This window comes from Cygnus olor, chromosome 5 (assembly GCF_009769625.2).
Source record: "Cygnus olor isolate bCygOlo1 chromosome 5, bCygOlo1.pri.v2, whole genome shotgun sequence".
NCBI lineage: Eukaryota > Metazoa > Chordata > Aves > Anseriformes > Anatidae > Cygnus > Cygnus olor.
Window position 1 is genome coordinate 21,397,260 of NC_049173.1, and position 17,990 is coordinate 21,415,249.

General features: G+C 40.6%; 1 protein-coding gene across 2 annotated transcripts in view; it reads left to right on the forward strand.

The window, feature by feature from the left end:
* STON2 (stonin 2) overlaps positions 1-16,017 on the forward strand; it is a 77,009-nt gene extending 60,992 nt beyond the window's left edge. For both annotated transcript variants that reach the window (XM_040557289.1, XM_040557290.1), the window contains exons 5-7: positions 2,934-4,769; positions 10,104-10,306; positions 11,455-16,017. In XM_040557289.1, coding sequence (XP_040413223.1) covers positions 2,934-4,769; positions 10,104-10,306; positions 11,455-11,538 — 2,123 coding nt within the window. In that variant the 3' untranslated portion in view covers positions 11,539-16,017. The remainder of the gene's footprint in view (positions 1-2,933; positions 4,770-10,103; positions 10,307-11,454) is intronic.
* Positions 16,018-17,990: the final 1,973 nt, after the last annotated feature.

The following is a 17,990-nucleotide window of genomic DNA, read 5'->3' on the forward strand; positions in this document are numbered from 1 at the left end:
GTTTGGCATTTTATTGCTCTCCAGAAATTTAGGTTTGCAAATTAGTTAATAGTTTCTTAATGATGTTCAGGCATGTATGTAGTAAGGCACAGCCAGTGCTCGTTGGAGGCACCCCTTAGGTGAGGGAATGAAGCGGAGACACATAGAAGATGCACACTGGAAAGGGAGATAGATTTCAAAGTCATTTGCTTAGGAAAGCAAAATCGGTCAATCAAGAAGGAAAAAACACAAGCTCTGTTTTGGTCACCTCTTCCTTTTTTTTTTTTTTTTAATGCAGATCTAACCCTTCTTAGTTAGGAGCCACTCTCTGGGTGCAAGGCTGTTTGCACCCTGTCAGCAAGCCATCTTCTTGATATATTTTCTAGGAAGGAATTTTAAGAATACTTAAGAAATCAGAGCAGTAAAACAATGAGCTTAGCTGTTCATCTGAGGAATTGCTTTCTTAAGTGCCCTCTCACAGAACTGCTGGTGTGTGGCCAGATTGAAGGACATCTGTGCTTTAAACATTATCATCTGTGCTCAGGAACTCATCAAAAGTCAAGATGAGAAGAACCTCAAATCGTTGTCTAAGCCAATGCCTGGCAATGTCAGGATTTTTCGCCGTGAGGTAGATATTTGCCTTCGCAGCAGAGGTTCCACTATTTCTCTTGGGATATACACACTGTTTCATCTAGCCCTCCAAAGAGAGAACTTCGGATGCTTAGCTGCATTAGGATATTATTATTTTTACCTCCCTGCTATTAGTCATATTCTTACAGACAAAGCTAAAAAACTGTCTTTTCTAGAACCACTTCTGTAATCTTCAAATATTTGTAAACCCAACCATATGGCTCTTTGGCAGCAGAAGAGTGTACTTCTGATTTTAGTTTGAGAAAGAAAGATTATTTCAGTTCCCAGATTTGATACTTCCATATACCAATTCAAATAACAGTTTATTGATTTTTCTATAAAATAAAACTATGCAAATGCTTACATTTACAAAACCATCTTCATCTAATGTGGTATTTCTAGGCATCTCAATCAAAACAACAACAGCAAAAAAATTATTTTATGAAACTTGTTTGGTTTATAAAGAAATGTTGTCAGGTGAATTTTGGGTGTTCTTTTATATGGACTCTAAAGGAGGTCTGCTCCTCTGCCTCTCTCAAATTTACCTGAAGTGTTAATACTTTTGTGGAGTTGTACTTGGTTTCTGCAATTCAAAAGTTAAGATACAGGAAAGGAGAAAATTATAACTTCAGGCAGGGAAGAGGTTCTGAATAATTAAAAAAAAAAATAAGAATTTCTTAATACTCTTTAGAAACCCTGATGTTGTTAACACAGGACTATTTGAAGTCCAAAAGAAATTAATGTTTTCCCAGAAATACCATTAAAAAAACATAAGAATGTGACTTTCTTATCACATCCTTCCATTGCTTTTGCTTTGCTTCAGAAAACTACATGCTTGATGACCAAAACACTGGAAAGGCATGAGACAACATAGAAGGTATTGGTGTGGACCTGAGGATCAGAACAACATTAGACTAGTCTTGGTGGCTTTTTCTTAGTATTTTCTGTTGCTCACTTTAGGGTGTGGTTGTGGAGACAATCTTCTTTTTTTTTTTTTTTCTTTAACCTACAGATCTATTTATAGTCTTGTGGCAAAACGTAATGAATAAAGGACCCACTGGTACACCCAGTGGTGCAACTAGCAGCAGGGACTACAGCTAGGCATTGTGCAAAGTTAGGAGTGAAAGGACAGAGCTGAGAAGAAAATCTGAGAAACTGAGATAGTGCCACTTCTTGTCCAATACACTTTCTAATGTATGGATAGTCTGTAGAAGCTATCTGTTCTTGTTATTGCTTTGTTATTATGTGGCTTGAAAAATAAGTTGTTTTCATTCTTCTTCATATAAAATCTGCAATTGTAATAACCCTTAGACTGCTCATTTTGAGGGCTACTCTGATTCATCAGCCCAGTGGGAAGAAAACAGGAAAAAAAAAAAACTTTAAACTCTGAACTCTGAGAAATGATGGTCATTTTGGAAAACACCTTATTATTGCTGCAGCTATCTCTTCCAGAAAGAGCTGAGGCTGAAATAGCACAGTATGATGCTGGCTTCTGGGGAGGTGTCTTGGCAGAGCCCAAGACAAGGAAAAAAGTGTCAAGGGTGCCGTGTCCTGACAGGGGGTAAGGACAGCTTCCACAATACAAGTCTAAACTGTATCCTAATGTAAGTTTCTAGATCACAGCTTCTCCAAGGGGTTTTACAGAGATATCCAAGGACTGTTAGACTGTTTCCCATTGTGCAAGCCACAAAGCATCTTTGCTGAACACATCTAGGGTAAAAATGCCACCCAGGCACCTTTTATGGTGCCTTCACCATATCCCCATGTGTTTTTGTCATAATAACAAATACGCAGACAAGCATGTGGGGATGGAGTGGAGAAATGCTGTTCCTCAGTGTTCATTCCCTCTTCCCACTAAATTCTTCTCTAAAGCAGAGTAGTGGGGACAGAAAGAAAAAAAAAAGAACAAGGATGAGAACAAAACAGACAAATGACAGAAAATAGGTGAAGAAAGTCAAAAGTGAAAGTTTAGAGAAGGAAATTTAAAAATATCACTACAACACATGGGCTGTTTCTTTTTTAGGTCATTATGTTGGAATGAGAGCTGAGAGATACAATCATTGCTATCATTCCTTCTAAATTTCTTCCTGCTTTCCTTTTCTCTGTTCAACTGTCCATTTAAAAGTGGCTGAATCTATTTCTTTATTAATTATTGCCTGATTCTGCAGAATTTTATCCAAGTCTTTTGACTGTCTTTCTCACCCAGCATACGAATAGGCCTTTCTTGAGCATGCAAACTATTGCGCAGACTGTGCTTTTCTTTTAGTGGAGAGAACTAGCTAACTTCAGAATGAAATTTCCTCCCCTCCCCTCTTTTTTTAAAGACAATTCCTCATCTCTCCAGGAAGATGAAGAGGTAGATATGGAGGCTGTCAACTGGCAGCTGAACAACACCTCCATGAATGGGCATTCTGCTACCCCAACCACAGTTCGTTTTCCCAGCTGGGTGACTTTTGATGACAATGAAGTCAGTGGTTCACCGCAGAATCTTTCTCCCTTGAAAATAGACACTTCACCTGCAGAAACACAGACTCCAGATGTTAACTTTAACCTCACTGCATCCTTTAAGAAAAGGGAACGTCCTAAAAGCACATTGGGTGACCTCTCCAAAATTCAAAAACTCAATCTCTCCTCCTTAACCAAGTTGCCTTCTGTTGAAACACCACCTTGGAGCGCTACTAATCCCTTCCTGGATGAATCTCTTCGGGATGTCCAGCCTTCACCCATCAATCCATTCAGCTCATTCTTTGAGGAGCGAGACAGGCGTTCCAAAAGCTCTTCTGTCTCCAGTGCTCCAGGCAAAAGCCAAAGAGACTCTCTCATTATTCTCCATCAAGAACCCGATACCATCAGCTTCCAAGAGGCAAACAAAAGCATAACACACACAGATGCTGTAGAGCAGCTGAAGCAACTCCAGATTGGAGATCCAGATCGTGTGAGCAGCCCTACCTTGCCTGATGATGACCCCATGATGCCCTATGATCTGGATGCCACCTTATTTAACCTGGCACCATCTCAGCCAAAGGATGGATGGCCAATGATGCTCAGGATCCCAGAGAAGAAGAATATTATGTCATCCAGGCACTGGGGACCAATATACGTCAAGCTGACTGACAGTGGATATCTACAGCTTTTCTATGAGAAAGGACTGGAGAAACCTTTCCGGGAATTCAAACTGGAAATCAGTCATGAGATTTCAGAGCGCAAACTCCAAAACTATGATGAGAATGGAAGGATACACAGCGTGCGGTTGGACCGCACAACCTACAAGGAGAAAAAGAAGTATCAGCCTAAACCAGCCATTGCTCACACAGCAGAGAGAGAGCAAATCATCAAGCTTGGGACTACAGACTATGAAGACTTCCTTAGCTTTATCAGTGCTGTGCAGGACACGCTGATGAACTTGCCAGCCTCATCAACGGATCTGAGCACGGTGGGGCTAAACTATCAAGAGGAAGAAATCACTGTTGATGTCAGGGATGAGTTTCATGGCATCTTGGCCAAAGGAGACAGTGTGATTCTCCAGCACAGTGTGCTGACCCATATCTATGTTCTCAGCTTCCTCTCTGGCCTGGCAGAATGCAGACTGGGCCTTAACGATATCCTAGTCAAAGGGAATGAAATAGTTGCAAGGCAGGATATTATGCCCACTACTACCACTAAGTGGATTAAGTTATACAGCTGTCGGTTCCATTCATGTGTGGATGAGGATGTCTTTAATAACTCCCGTATTATCCTGTTCAACCCCTTGGATGCCTGCCGGTTTGAACTGATGCGATTCCGAACTGTCTTTGCTGAGAAAACTTTGCCTTTTACTCTGAGGACAGCAGCCAGCATCAACGGTGCTGAGGTGGAGGTGCAGAGCTGGCTGATGATGTCCACTGGGTTCTCCTCCAACCGTGACCCTTTAACTCAGGTCCCTTGCGAAAATGTGATGATCCGCTACCCCGTGCCCAATGAGTGGGTGAAGAACTTCCGCAGGGAGAGCGTCCTGGGGGAGAAATCTTTGAAAGCCAAGGTGAACAAGGGGGCCAGTTTTGGATCAACCAGCCTGTCTGGTTCCGAGCCGGTCATGAGAGTTACTTTGGGAACTGCCAAATACGAGCATGCCTTTAACTCCATTGTGTGGAGGATAAACCGACTGCCTGACAAAAACTCAGGTGAGTGGTGCACACGATCTCTGCAGGAGTAAGCTTAAAGGAGTTATGTATTTTGGAAGACAGAGTACTGGGTTAACATGCTGAGGTATAAGTCATTCTTTGCAATGTATCAAACAACGTCAGTTTGTTGCATATAGCATTTATCTTACCCTTAGTTGCAGTAGTTTATACATCCTACAAACATTACTAATGATAAAAACATTTGGGATTTTCCAGATGCAAAAATATGCCTTCCGTCTCTGCTTTTATGAGTACACTATGGGACTTCTGTGTCAAACATTTCTATATGCTTAGCACAGCTGTTGAAAGCAGGGCTCATTCAGGTAACATGCAAAGGCAAGACCCTATGCTATGTGACTGAATGACAGGAGCAGATAATTTACTGCAGTGCCAGCACATGTGATTCATTTTCCATGCATTTCCATCCGTTGCATTGCCATTGCCTTGCAAACACACTGGGACAGTGCTATGTTTTTTGACACATACACTGCAACTAATCCCTGTAAAGTGTCTAGAGTGAACACTCATAAGAGGACAGAAGGTATTGTGTAACCATTACAAAAAAAGTTTTGCAAATGCCAGGTTGTGGCTATGTGTCTGCAATCAGTGCAGACAGGTGAGCACAGCTTAACCCCAAAGAGAAAATAGCGGCATTAAATCCACAAGTCTTTGTATTTCTTGTAACATGTTAATAATTAAACACTCAAGTAATATGAGCAAGCTACTGTTCCCTTTGGTTGTCCCCACTATTTGTTCATCCTGGGCAATCATCCTATGATTTGTTCATCATAAAACTAGATAATTCATGTTTATATTTATGCATAGTGAACTCTACTTCTTGATTTGCCTGATCTAAACTACTTTTTTACTAACCCAGTGTACTTTTTAGTATTAATGCTGTAGTAATGTAGCTGTGTGACTGGGTGGGTTTCTGTGTTTGGTGTTTACTGAAAGAAAGTTCAGTGTTGCACCAGATCTGCCACTTTCTAAGGACATTTGTTTTCCTGAGTTTAATCTATAGTAGCAAAACATTGATCCAAATCTTCTAATCTTTTGGATCACGTTTCAGCCCAAGGACACCAGGTTGCACTATAGGTTACAAATTTGGAGGGATATCACTGACAGAAGTGAGGGGTCTGTGCTTTCTGTAGTGCAGGGCAGAAGAAGAGAGTCTGGGAACCTGAGAAATATTGCAGTGAAAATTTAACCTCAGGCTGTGTAGGAGCAATAACATGCTTGTGAGGAAAACCTCAATGCACCATCTGTATAAGCTCTGGGAAGGAGATGCTGTGAAAGTGGGACTTCTGTGGCATCTTCTCTCTGTATACTGACTGTATAGACATTACAGCTGGGACAACGAAGCCTTCAGACTTTAACACAACCCGAGAACTCGCCAGGAACAAACCAGGAAAAGAGGCAGAACTCCTGGCTCTGTTGCATCCTACGAGGTGATGCTGCCTTACCCACCACAGCCGGGAGGGAGATGTTTATCTGCGGCTCTCGCTTCCTCGCTGTTGTCTCTCCCAGTGTGAGGCTTTCCGATACATACCCTGGGTCAGGGGGAAATGAAGCAGACTTGGCGCTGCTGTTGGAGGCCTGCCACAGAGCATCTATCCGTCAGTGTCACCGCGCAGAATGCAGGGCTGTTAATATTTGTTTACATCCTGAGAGGAAGAGAGTGTCCTCACCCCTCCGGTCAGGCCAGATGTAATTTCAGGGAACGGAAAGGCCTTGCAAGCGCTGTATTGGCCAGGACACACAGGATATGTGAGAGGGAGGGAATCCCAGGGTGATGACAGGACACGCTAAATGTAATTTAAATCCGATCTTGCCTCTCAAGGGCTATTTACGTTTCTCAAAGTTCTGCTTGTTCCATAGCTTTCCTTACTTGAAGTAGATGGCAACCAAAGAGGGATGTAAACGGAACCACTCGACACCATTGATTTAGCAGGGAGAACTAGGGAGGTTTATTCCTGTTCCTCCTTAGAGGCACCAGAGCTAAGGAGCTGCTCTGGTGCCTGGCACTCCAGAGCTGGAGGCAGGCAGCTGAGGGGAAAGGCCGCAGGCGGCCACAGTCCCCATCTCCAGCCCGCCTCCAGAGGCCACACGAGCTGTCTGCACGGCCTGGGGCATGTGTGTAGACGTGAAGCGAGTGACACCACCAGCCCTGGCTGTGCCCTACCCTGACTGCTGGTACCACAGCACTGCTGGGGAGGAGAGCAGGTCCCACCAGATGCTCACAGTCACATTGCAGCATCCCAGCACCCGACTTGGTAAGAATTATTTCAGCGCTTTCACTGTCTTACCCAAATGTTTTCTCTTTGTGCTTTCTAATGGGATGGGGCCCTTTGCACTCTCGCTATAGGAACTTGTTATCTGCACTGTCTGTATTATTTTGTAGCCAAAATGTCTGCTTATGACAAGAAATTGAAAAGCATATGACAAATGAAGAACTGTGTGTACTCTGACCATGAGTTGACCTAAGAAACAAATGGACTGCGTTCTACCAAGCACATTGCTGAAATCCTTTCCAAAATAGCTTGGTAAACTAGATTGCCCTTCTCTTATTCACAATTAATATAATCACAGCAGTTGATAAAGAAAGGCTATTTACAGGCTTTGCAGAGCTTCACTTGCAGCCGGCTGGGCTCCACATGTTGGTATTTTTTTTCAGTCCACCAACAGAATGTTAGGAAAACATCCACCCAGCCGCCGATCGTGGGAAAACGCTCTTCGAACAAGGCAGGGCTGTAGCCTCTAAGCTGGGTCTGGATCTGGATATTTGAACTTTGGCCCATCTTGGCTGAGGATCCCAGGCATGCTGCCTGCTACACTTTCTGCAGCAGAGTAATTACATTCTGTAATGCAAACATGTTGGAACATCAGAGGATGTTGGAACAGATTCCCTGCAATCACAGTAACCCAACTGTGTCTACCTGTGAATTACATGATGAGATCCTTGATTGTCAGAATGAAATGCCAGTAGTTCAAGGATGCAAGAGGCTCAAGAGAAAACCAGTCTGGTGATTTCCTCCTGATTTTATTAGAAAAGTGCATCTGTCTGTTAGAGAAAGTGCACCGAATCAGCCTGTTGAGCAAAGAGAAGGAATACAGAAGTTGTGCGTTGTGTGCCTCACACTCAGGACACTGATGAACACTGATGTGCTCAGTATTTTTGCTAGAGCTGAGCTATAGGTAGAACTTGCTCTCTTAATCAGTTCACTTGGTTGTCTACCACGCTGATTTGTTTTAAATGAATAACTTCCATATTTTTCTGAGTGTTGTGCATGGTCTTTTCTGTTAGTGGGTACTCCTACTGGAAGAAATTAAATTATTGAAAAATTGCGTTATTAAATGAATTGAAAATAAATTCAGATATTCCTTGATATTTGACTTAATTCATCAGAGCAAAGCTAACTACTAGTTGGTTGCCAATGAGTGAATTCTGAACACGGGGGGGTTGAGCCAGAAGTGACTAATTTTTAGTCAACTTCATTATGCAGTGCCAGGCTGCAGTGATTCCCAGGTACGTGCAGTGACACCCCTCTGTCCCATGACAGAGGTTGAAGCGAGCTCAAGAACTGGGCAGAAGCAAAAGCCCTGGGGTGTCGGTGGGCACAATGTTCTCAGTGAGGGGCACAGCTGCTGCACCGGGGGCTGCTGCTAGCCCACTTTGACTGGGATCACCTTGAAGGTTGGCTGTGCTTTTTATCCACAAAAAGCATGTGCTCCGTGAAGAAGCTGTAAAGTGCTGTCAGAGAGAGGTCCTAGACCCCTGTAGAACCAGGGCAACTGAGTCAGTTCTCTGCTTAGGATAATTCATCCTGATGAAATGCAGGTAATGGTGTTCTAGTGCTTACAGAACCCAAGTTTTTATATCTGCCTGATACTGCATCCACTCATTCATAATTTGACCGCGGCTGTTATGTTGGGTAATTTCTGCAGTCTCTGCTGGACTGCATTGCTGTTGGATTTGATGCACAGACAGAAGTTTCTGATGCTTCCAGTTGTGAGGAAACTGTCTAGACTGATTAGAAATACCAAGCTCATTCTAGGTATAGGATTTACACCAGGTTAATTTATTTTTCACAACCCTACTTTAAAAGTTAAGTGGGATGTTGTGATGCCTAAGCCTTTTCAGAGTGCTCACATCCTGTCAGGATGAGTAATATCTCAAAATCCTGCATCATGCTTTTCAAGCTTCAGCTCAATGAGGCTGACTTTGGGCTAAGCTCTGGATGAGGAGCTGACTTCCTTTCAAAGCCCAGGCTTTCAAGTCTTTCATACGAGGTGTTTTCCTGCTGTTCCCATGGGGAGCTTTCAGGCTTTCCCCACCCAGTTCTCTGCCTGCCTTCTTCCTGCCTTGTCTCTCTCCTGTGCACCTTGCTGAGCTGTGTGCGTGAGGAAGAACTTTCCTGAGGAGCAAGTAGTCAGAAGTGCTAAAGCCTGTACTAGTGGCAGACAAGGATTCCTCTCCGTTATTTACACAATATTTTATTTACACACACTTACATAGTAGGATGCCTTCAATCAGAAATCCCAAGGTGGCTGTGAATGCTCTCATCCTCATTCTGCAGGTAGAGAAACTGAGGCACAGAACTTAAATGACTTTCTCAAGAGTTTAGGGAGTTGAGAGCAGTCAGACATAAAACTGACCTAGCTTGTCTAGCATTCTCTATTTTAATTTTTAAACATCACTGCTGTCAGCAAAACAAAGGGAAAAATATAATAGCAAAGATAATCAGTTACCGATGGCAGAGCTAAACATGATTACTTTTTCACCTTTTCATCTTTAAAGATTAGCCATCTTGTGGTAGGTTAGAATAAAGAATAAGCAGTTATTTCCAAGCTGTGCACAAATGAGCTTTTTGAACCTGGGAAAGTGATTTAGTTTTATCCAGTATGTTTTCTTTCCCAATAAATGAGGATAACAATTCCAAAAAATAAACATGAAATATCTGCCAAATCCACCTTTACTTACTATCAGTACGTGGCATTTTAGAAGGATGTGCCACAATGTGCTGGGGGAACCAGAAGAAGGGTAATACCTTTTCCTACACTGCTTGATTTACATCTTGAATTTTCACCAACTGAAAGCAAACTAGACTGATTGGCAGTCATTTTAGTGGTTTATTTTGTTTAATTGGTCTGGAAACTCCAAAGTATGAAGTTTCAATGGCATTGAAACAGGTAAGATACTGTCGCTTGCCACAAACTCGTTCCCCCAGGCAGATCATCAGTTTCTTGCTGTTCCATGACATTGCTTCCTCCTAGATGTGGTCTTTTCTGGTCCAACCAACACAACTTGCATGTCTGTTTGCTCTCTTTTTCCAGCTTCTGGCCATCCTCACTGCTTCTTCTGTCACCTAGAGCTTGGCTCTGACCGGGAAGTGCCTTCCAGTTTTATCCGCTACGTAGATGTGGAATTCGACATGCCCACCACTTCTGCGTCCAAAGCCACGGTTCGGTCCATCTCTGTTGAGGATAAGACTGATGTGAGAAAGTGGGTCAACTATTCAGCACACTACAGTTACAAGGTAAAAATGAGTGTTTGGCAATCACCATGGTTACTTTGCGTACTTCACTGTCTTGAAAAGTGTGGGTAGACAAATGAAATACCATGGGCAGATGAGGTGGGAATTTGGTACGGGTCAGGCTCTGTGCAGTTGCTACCCACGTGCAGCCTACTGATTCATGATAAGCAGGGCGTTATCCCTCGGTTAAGGTGGACTAAACTTGCTTACAGTTGCTTTGTGAAAGAGCATGCAGACAGTCAGTCAGTTCCTGGGGAGCAGCTGATAAGCCAGGAGTGTGAACAGGGAGTTTTGCTGCTCTTTGTAGTAGCTGCAGTGGGAGTGCTAAAGTGGGAGTACTACAGCAGACAAAAGGATCACATTATTTCTGTGCTTAAATATTGCTTTTTCCTGCCTGCCCTAAGGAGATGAGCAGATGGGAAAATGCATGATGTATATACATGCCAAGAATCTCAGTATGCCAAATCTGCATGGTAGCTGATCACTCAGCAGAGAAATTGGCATTCTACCTGCCTTTTTTAAGAGTAATGATGAGAGATACTGAAAAAAATCTCAGGGCAAATATTTCTGATGTTAAATGCAATTGCATTTTTAATAGTCACTTAAATTCCCTGGAGATGACATTTGATCTTCCTAAGTAAGTATCCCTTCTAAGAATTAAACATTGTATTATCCCTGAATTTTTGGAGGTATTGAAATTTAGAACACAAGTAGATGTGCATTTTGCAAATGAATTTCTTTGCTTTTATCAAACATTTTGCATTGATCGTCGCAGAGTTTAAAACTGAGGCTGGTCTTCTGCTGTCACTTCGAAAGCCACCTAGTCTTCTGCAGATTTGGTTCTGGGTTTGGATTCAAAGTACAGCTGGGGATGGTGATGAATATAAAATCATGTGAGACCAATTCTCTTCATGATATTGTCTCTTCTGGAAATGATGTCATGACACTATTGAATCATAAAACTGTCTGGATTTGACTTAAAACCCTTAGAGTAAATCAAATCCAGCTTTTCCTCCTCAGCCTATTTCTTTTTACAGGCCTCTCAGTTTACCAAGTGTTTCTTCACCTGAGCAGTGACCACTACGGAAGATTTTTCAATCTTTTGTTTTTCTTTCTCATTACCAGTGTTCTCCCTCTTTTTCCTCTGACAGGTAGAAATAGAGCAGAAAAAAAGCCTGAATGAGGATCTGAAGGGAGAAGATACTGCAAATCTCAATGAATGTGCCACACAGTGAAGGAAGATCAGTTTTCAAGTCCCAAGAGGGATGGTCAAATTAACATACTTGGAAGAAAGAACTTGCAGGTTTTTTGTATTTTTCTTTTAAAGGTATGGAATATTGCTTTTAAAATAATGCTCTGAAGAGTATTGTTTTTCTTCTTGATGATCCATACTTTGAGAAGAAGCTCACCAGTGCTTTGTTTGGAGTGGACCCATGGGCTTTTGCTAGAACTATTTAAGTATATATCACCAATACTGTTGGTGTATAGACAGAATGAGTTATTTTTCTTGTATGCTGCTTGGCTCAGTCATCAGCAGATTCACTTCCTTCTGAACAGCCAGAAAAAAAACCAGGAAGCATCAAGTGAAAAATGATACAAAATCTCATTTCTGAAGTGGTCAACAGAATGAAAACCCTGAGCAGCATTCTGGAGAATCAACAAACTGCATTTTACACATGGTAAATGTCAAGCGGACGAACTACAGACAGTACAGCTAATTGTGTAGCTGTTCTTCTATTCACCCTTTCCTGCCTTGTTCTCTGAACTACATTGTTGTTGTGCACATTTTTGTGGGGTCTGGACAAGCTACAAGAAATCTTCTGCAATTTCTTAAAATTTTCTTGTGTTAGTCTGGGCTGTTCTGTTATCTTGACTGAACATGGTTACAGCTGCTAGTAACAGGGAATGTGTGTTATAGTAGAGATGATACAGAAGGGACTTTGCTAAAATTAGATCATTCCTGCCTAGAAAGATTTAAGGGAAACACATTGGTTTTTTGTTTGTTTGTTTGTTTTGTTTTCTTCTGTTTAGTTTTATGTTTTCTTGAAAGGGTAAGGTGGATGGTTATTGAAAATGTCAGAGTGCTATTACTTTAACAATGTTGTTTGCCTTCCCAGTACTCCTTGGAAGTCTGCCCTTGCTTGCAGCACAATATTGCTTTCATGTTCTATCTTTAACTGACAATATAAGTAATTTTTGTGCAGCTATCTTTATAAAATCCCCATTAACTGAGACCAAAAATATTTTTTTTTAATTGAGATGTTTAGATCTCCAACTAGCTGAAACTAGAAGCAAGTTTTAAACCTTCTTTCTAAATAAAAATACAGAAGGAAAAAATCACTTATTCATATATATTTTTTCAGATAAAATTTTCAGATAAAAGAGTGTTTGAAACACCTATTTTTTGTAGTTGTTTCCATGGCTTGCATAATATTTTGTCTCAAGGTATTTTAAATGTGAAGAAAAAAAACATAATTTATTAAAACATTTATCTTTTGAAAGATTACTACTGACTTTAAAGTCATAAATTTGGAAAGCCTTGGCAAAGTAATTTAAAATCATAATGAATTAAAAAGCATTTTTAATAAATGTATAGGTTTGTTTTATTTTACATTTCATACGAAAGAAAATTAATATTCACCCCTGGTTTACTACTTTCACTGTGATTCCTATAAAAATCACTGCAGTGCTAAAGTTCCAAATAAAACGTGAGATTAACTATATGAGTCTATAACTGGTAGTGGGAGAATTTAAAACAAATTATAGGGAATTTCTAAATGCGTTTTTGTATGCACCTGAAGTTTGGGCTTAGGTCAACCTACTGATAAATATTTACACAGCCATGTTGCTGCACAACCTCTGGCAAAGGTACACTGCTGTAAATACATAAAGTCTCAGTCCTTCTAGGGCTTCTTCATAAGCATGTAATCTTACTGAAGCCCAGAGAGCTCCTCTGAGCACACCATCTACTACTATGTATTTGCAACGTCTTTCTATAAATTGAGAAATGGTATTAACTTTTATGAAGCATTTTGAGATCCATGGATGAAAATTATTGATAAAGTGCTAAGAATTATTTATTAAATAATAATGAATATAGGTTGTGAAATATCTGACAGCACAGAGCTGAATTCATGACTGATTCTCAGCTCTGCAACCACTAGCTGTGATGAGTTTCATGTCAACTCCTCTCTACAAAATTCACTCTACATTTCAAAGGCATTCGAAGAACTTCTGGGTATATTTCCTGTTTTTCACTGCTGCTCCTAGTGTACAGTTTCTGAAAAGGACCGGCAAGAAACCCAACGAGGCAAAACTGAATGTGTTCTGAGATGTTGCTGAGGAAGTGTGAGATGTTTTGTGAACGAACCAGTTATGAGATTTCCAACTCTGATCTGCAGACAGAGTATGAGAACTTTTGCCTTTTTTCCCTCAGACCCGGAAAACACAAATAATTAATAGCAAATAAGCAAAATTATGTTGTACTCCTTAATGAACGGGGAAAAAAAATCAAAGGAATATCTTTTTCCATCTCTGTTGAATTCCAAACTATTCAATCTCTATCATGCTCCAACCATAGACTATTTCATGACCCAACAATTGAAGAATTAACATACTGGAGTTTTGTGGATTTACTTCATTTCTCTTCTTCATCACTGATTCTTTCTTTTGTCAGTTCAAGGTTAATGAATGAAGGTAAGAGTATGGGCCTGACTCTAATCTCTCTTACATAGTGAGTTGTATGACAGAGGCATCTCTTCCAAGCCTAATGGGGTTACGCAGACAAAACTGGAGGATTGTATAGTAAAAAGCTATATTAATTCATTTTGATCTCTGGAACATATCTTTGTGATGTTCCTGCCACTGAATTTGCAAGAGCATGAATTTTTGAGGTGTGAATACCTCAGCCAGAGTTTCAAAAGATCTTACTTCCTATCAAAGCACTAGTGTGAGTAGTTGGATTTTTTCAAAAGAGCACTAACAATCAAAATCTTTAGAAAATCTAATATTGATACTACCAAGTGTCACCACTCAAAGCTTTTTTCCATCCAGCCCAATTATGAGCATTGAGCATTTGAACACTAAGCTCCTAAGTGCCCTTGTTGAGGCTTCCACTGTTCTTGCTTGATTAAACAGTGCCAATTCTTTGGTGTTAGATACTGCCACTGTACGAACTTCATGTATGTGAACTGTATGCTCTTCATGCACAGGGGTAAAGCAGTAATTTGGACAGACTGCTGTTGGAGGTGACAGGAAAGGAACTGAGAGTTTTGTCAGTTTTAGAGTAGCAGAACTGGTTTAGATGGTTTAGATACAAGATAGGCCTGTAGTGGGGGTGATTTATTTTTATTTATTTTTTAATCTTGGGGAAGAATCTCTTTAAATAGTTTCAGATTAACACTCCTTTTGATAAAGATATAATCGCCGTCTTTGGTTTATTTGAAAGCTTTGTAGTACTCAAACACTCCATGCAGGAAATGTGCCTTCAAGGTAAGCATACATTTACTCCCTGAAGCTTATTCCCACTTTGAACCTTCCTTCTATATCTCATTACAATTTTGATTCACTTTGTACTGTGGTAAGACTTGAGGTATTGCAGGGAATTTTGCCTAGAAAAATAAACTGAAATGGTCTTTGATCACAAGGGGTAAAGATGAACATCATCTCCAGGCAGCTGAGCTTATTTTAGTGAACTCTTCTTACATTTATTAACTGTGGATACTCTGCTAGCAAAGGAAAATGGGTAAATTTGAGATATTACAAGTTACAGAAATAATTGTAACTGACTGATGATATTTTTATCCTTTAAAGTATTTTATTTAGATTCAGATTTAGTCATCCTATGAAGGAGACAGATTCTAGGTTCTTCGTTGTAGCAGTATCATAAGAAACATCACAGAAATAGTTTACTTTTTCTGGTGGGTTGCTGGCTGACATATTGGCACGACATCCAAGACCTGTTGGTCTACCTGTCCAAATGACTTAGTAGCTGCTAAAACTCCCTCTTGGTCATTCGACTCCCAGGACTGAGAACAATTTCATGCATAAGAGCTTGAAAGCAATAAGAAAAGATGTACAAAGTTCAGCCTGGAGGTAATTATTCTGTCTGTTGCTTGCATGAAATTCTCAGTAATTTCCTCAGCTCTTGAATGCGCACAAAATAATCAAGGCCCTGATAGGTGACCTCTGTTCCAGAGGTTGAAAAATTCCTGTCTGTGACTCTTAGCAGTCCTTTCTATAGTTGTACTCATCTCCAGAACTGGTCTGTGCAGAACACAGATCACTTACAGAAGTACTTACCCTCTTCTGCCAAGAAGTTAAACCTACTTCATGCGTTGTCTCAGATACAACAGTTACATGTAATACAATTCTGAGATCACAGAATTTTCTGTGATAACAGGTGTTGTTGTGCCTAGCCTTCTTGCTTTGTTCAGCCAACTACCCATCTATCCATCCACCCATCCGTCCTACCCTGCCTCTCTCCCTCTACTTGCAATTCGTTCTTTGCACTATTGACATTGATCGGTTTGATTATTTTGTAACATGTTCCTACCTTTTTTTTTTTTGTAAAATAAGAAAGTCTATACACTGGCTGACTTTGTAGAATTGGTTTGCTTGTTTGTTTTTTTCTTTTTATTTTATGAGTTGAAATGGGATGTAATGTTTTGTTTGGACTATGGGAAAACTTAAATAAATGTTAAGATGAAACAGCATATCCACGTTTTCAATCTGAAATCGAAGTTGTATGTAGTATGTGCTGTATAGCCTGATAACTCAGTACCAGTCCTCTTAAATTCAGAGGAGGAAGTGTTTTGAATGGTATAAGGAAGGACATAAATTACAAGTAACAGGATTGTTTACAGAAAAGATATTATTTCATGTGATCACCCAGACTGAAAGATAGACTGCAAACAAAATGAAGCAGGCCTAGAGCATGAACCTTGTAACACAGACCATGCAATATAGCAGAGAATCCAACACTTTGAATGTAGCTGTCAAAGTAATTGAGAATTGGAGCCTCTGCTCAGTGCTCATCTTGAATTTCTGCTCTCTCACTGCTAAAGCCATGAGTGGGAGAGCAATGTCTTCTTGTGATCAGAATATCTTTTTGCAAAGCAATAATAAGGATAAGGTCTAAACACCTCTGGTATGACCCTTTGTGTTCTTTCAAATTTGAATAAGCCATATATCATTTCATACATTTTTCCACTTCTCTCAACTTCACTTTCTCAAAAGCACTCCCTGAATCAGACTGAAGAGCTGGGCAGTCTCATTGACCAAAGAAAATCAGACACCCGTCATAAGGGCTGCTCAGATTATCGCTCTGAGCCCAACATGTTCTCCATAGTGTATGCCTCAGTACAACTCACAGTTAGTAAGCCAATCATTTTACAATATAAGAATATGGAGGCACACAAGGAAAGATTCCTCATGCTCAATATTCAAGAGTAAATCAACCAGAAGAAAATCAGCCAGAAGAAAGAAGAAAGTTAAATAGGAAAGTTCAGGAACAGTTAGTAACAGCAGTTTGTTTACTATTATTCAGATATTCAGTGACATTTGGAAATGATAGTATCAAATTGGGAGGGTAGGATTAGATTAACTGTCATAGCTTCATAATATAAAAAATGGATAAAAAAGGGGAGAGTTATTAAAAAAAAAAAAAAAAAAAAAAAAAAAGGAAGACAAAGTTTGAAACCATTTAGCTCAAAGTTCCTTGGCAGTAATTCAGTCCTTCAAGACAAGCCAAAATATGGCCCTAAAAGAGATGGAGACCTCAGAGTACCAGCGCGAAGTGTACCTAAACAAAAGACATCACTGGAGTGAGATAGGGCAATTTGGAGGGAAAAAGCACCAGAGCTTTCTTTCAGTGCTCTTAGTTGCCATGACTGCCCTTAGCATCTAACTCAAATACGTCGTCAATTTATGAGTAGGACAAAACCTGCTGAAGGTTAGCTGAGGTAAAGCAAAAGATAAAGAAGCAGCCCATTGTTTCTCATCCAGAAGCCTGCTGCAGCTTGGGTACAGTTCTGTGTCACAGCAGATGTGCCTGAAACACAAAGCTCACAAATCTCTGAAAAAAACACACCTGTCCTTTTGGTCACAGAATTAGAAGCCTAAAGGCAACTACCCCCCACCCCCAAAAAAAAAAAAAATTTTTTTTTTTTTTAAAAGGTAGATGGAATCATATGGAATCATATTCAAACACCGAATATGAATGATGTATTTTTCAATCCTGACTGATGGAGAGGGGTGACTGTAGCAGAGCCTGCAGCCGTGCTGGGGTGCAGGGGTTGGGGCAGGCTGGTCCTTCCCTGGTCCAGGAGCCTGCTGCTGGCTCTCAGCTGCTACTGCCCCAGGTGCTGCCGATAAACCAGGAGCAACCAAAGTAGCCTAAAGAGTTTCTGAAGACAGAGGATGAATACAGTGTGAATAAAGCTAAAAGTAATTTCCAAAGGGGAGAGCCTCTTTTGTAGAGGTTTCCCGTATGCAGAACAGAAACGCAAAGATCTACTTCTTTGTGTGGAAGCTGAGAAACTTGTTAGGGCACAGTCAGTTCAGCAGTTGTATTAGTACAGAGAGTACTTAGATGAAAAGGGGATTAACTGGGAAAACTGCGTGTCAGCTCCCAGATGCAGGCAAAACTGTTGGGGAGTTCTGTCTTCTGGTCAAGAGAAACAAAAGC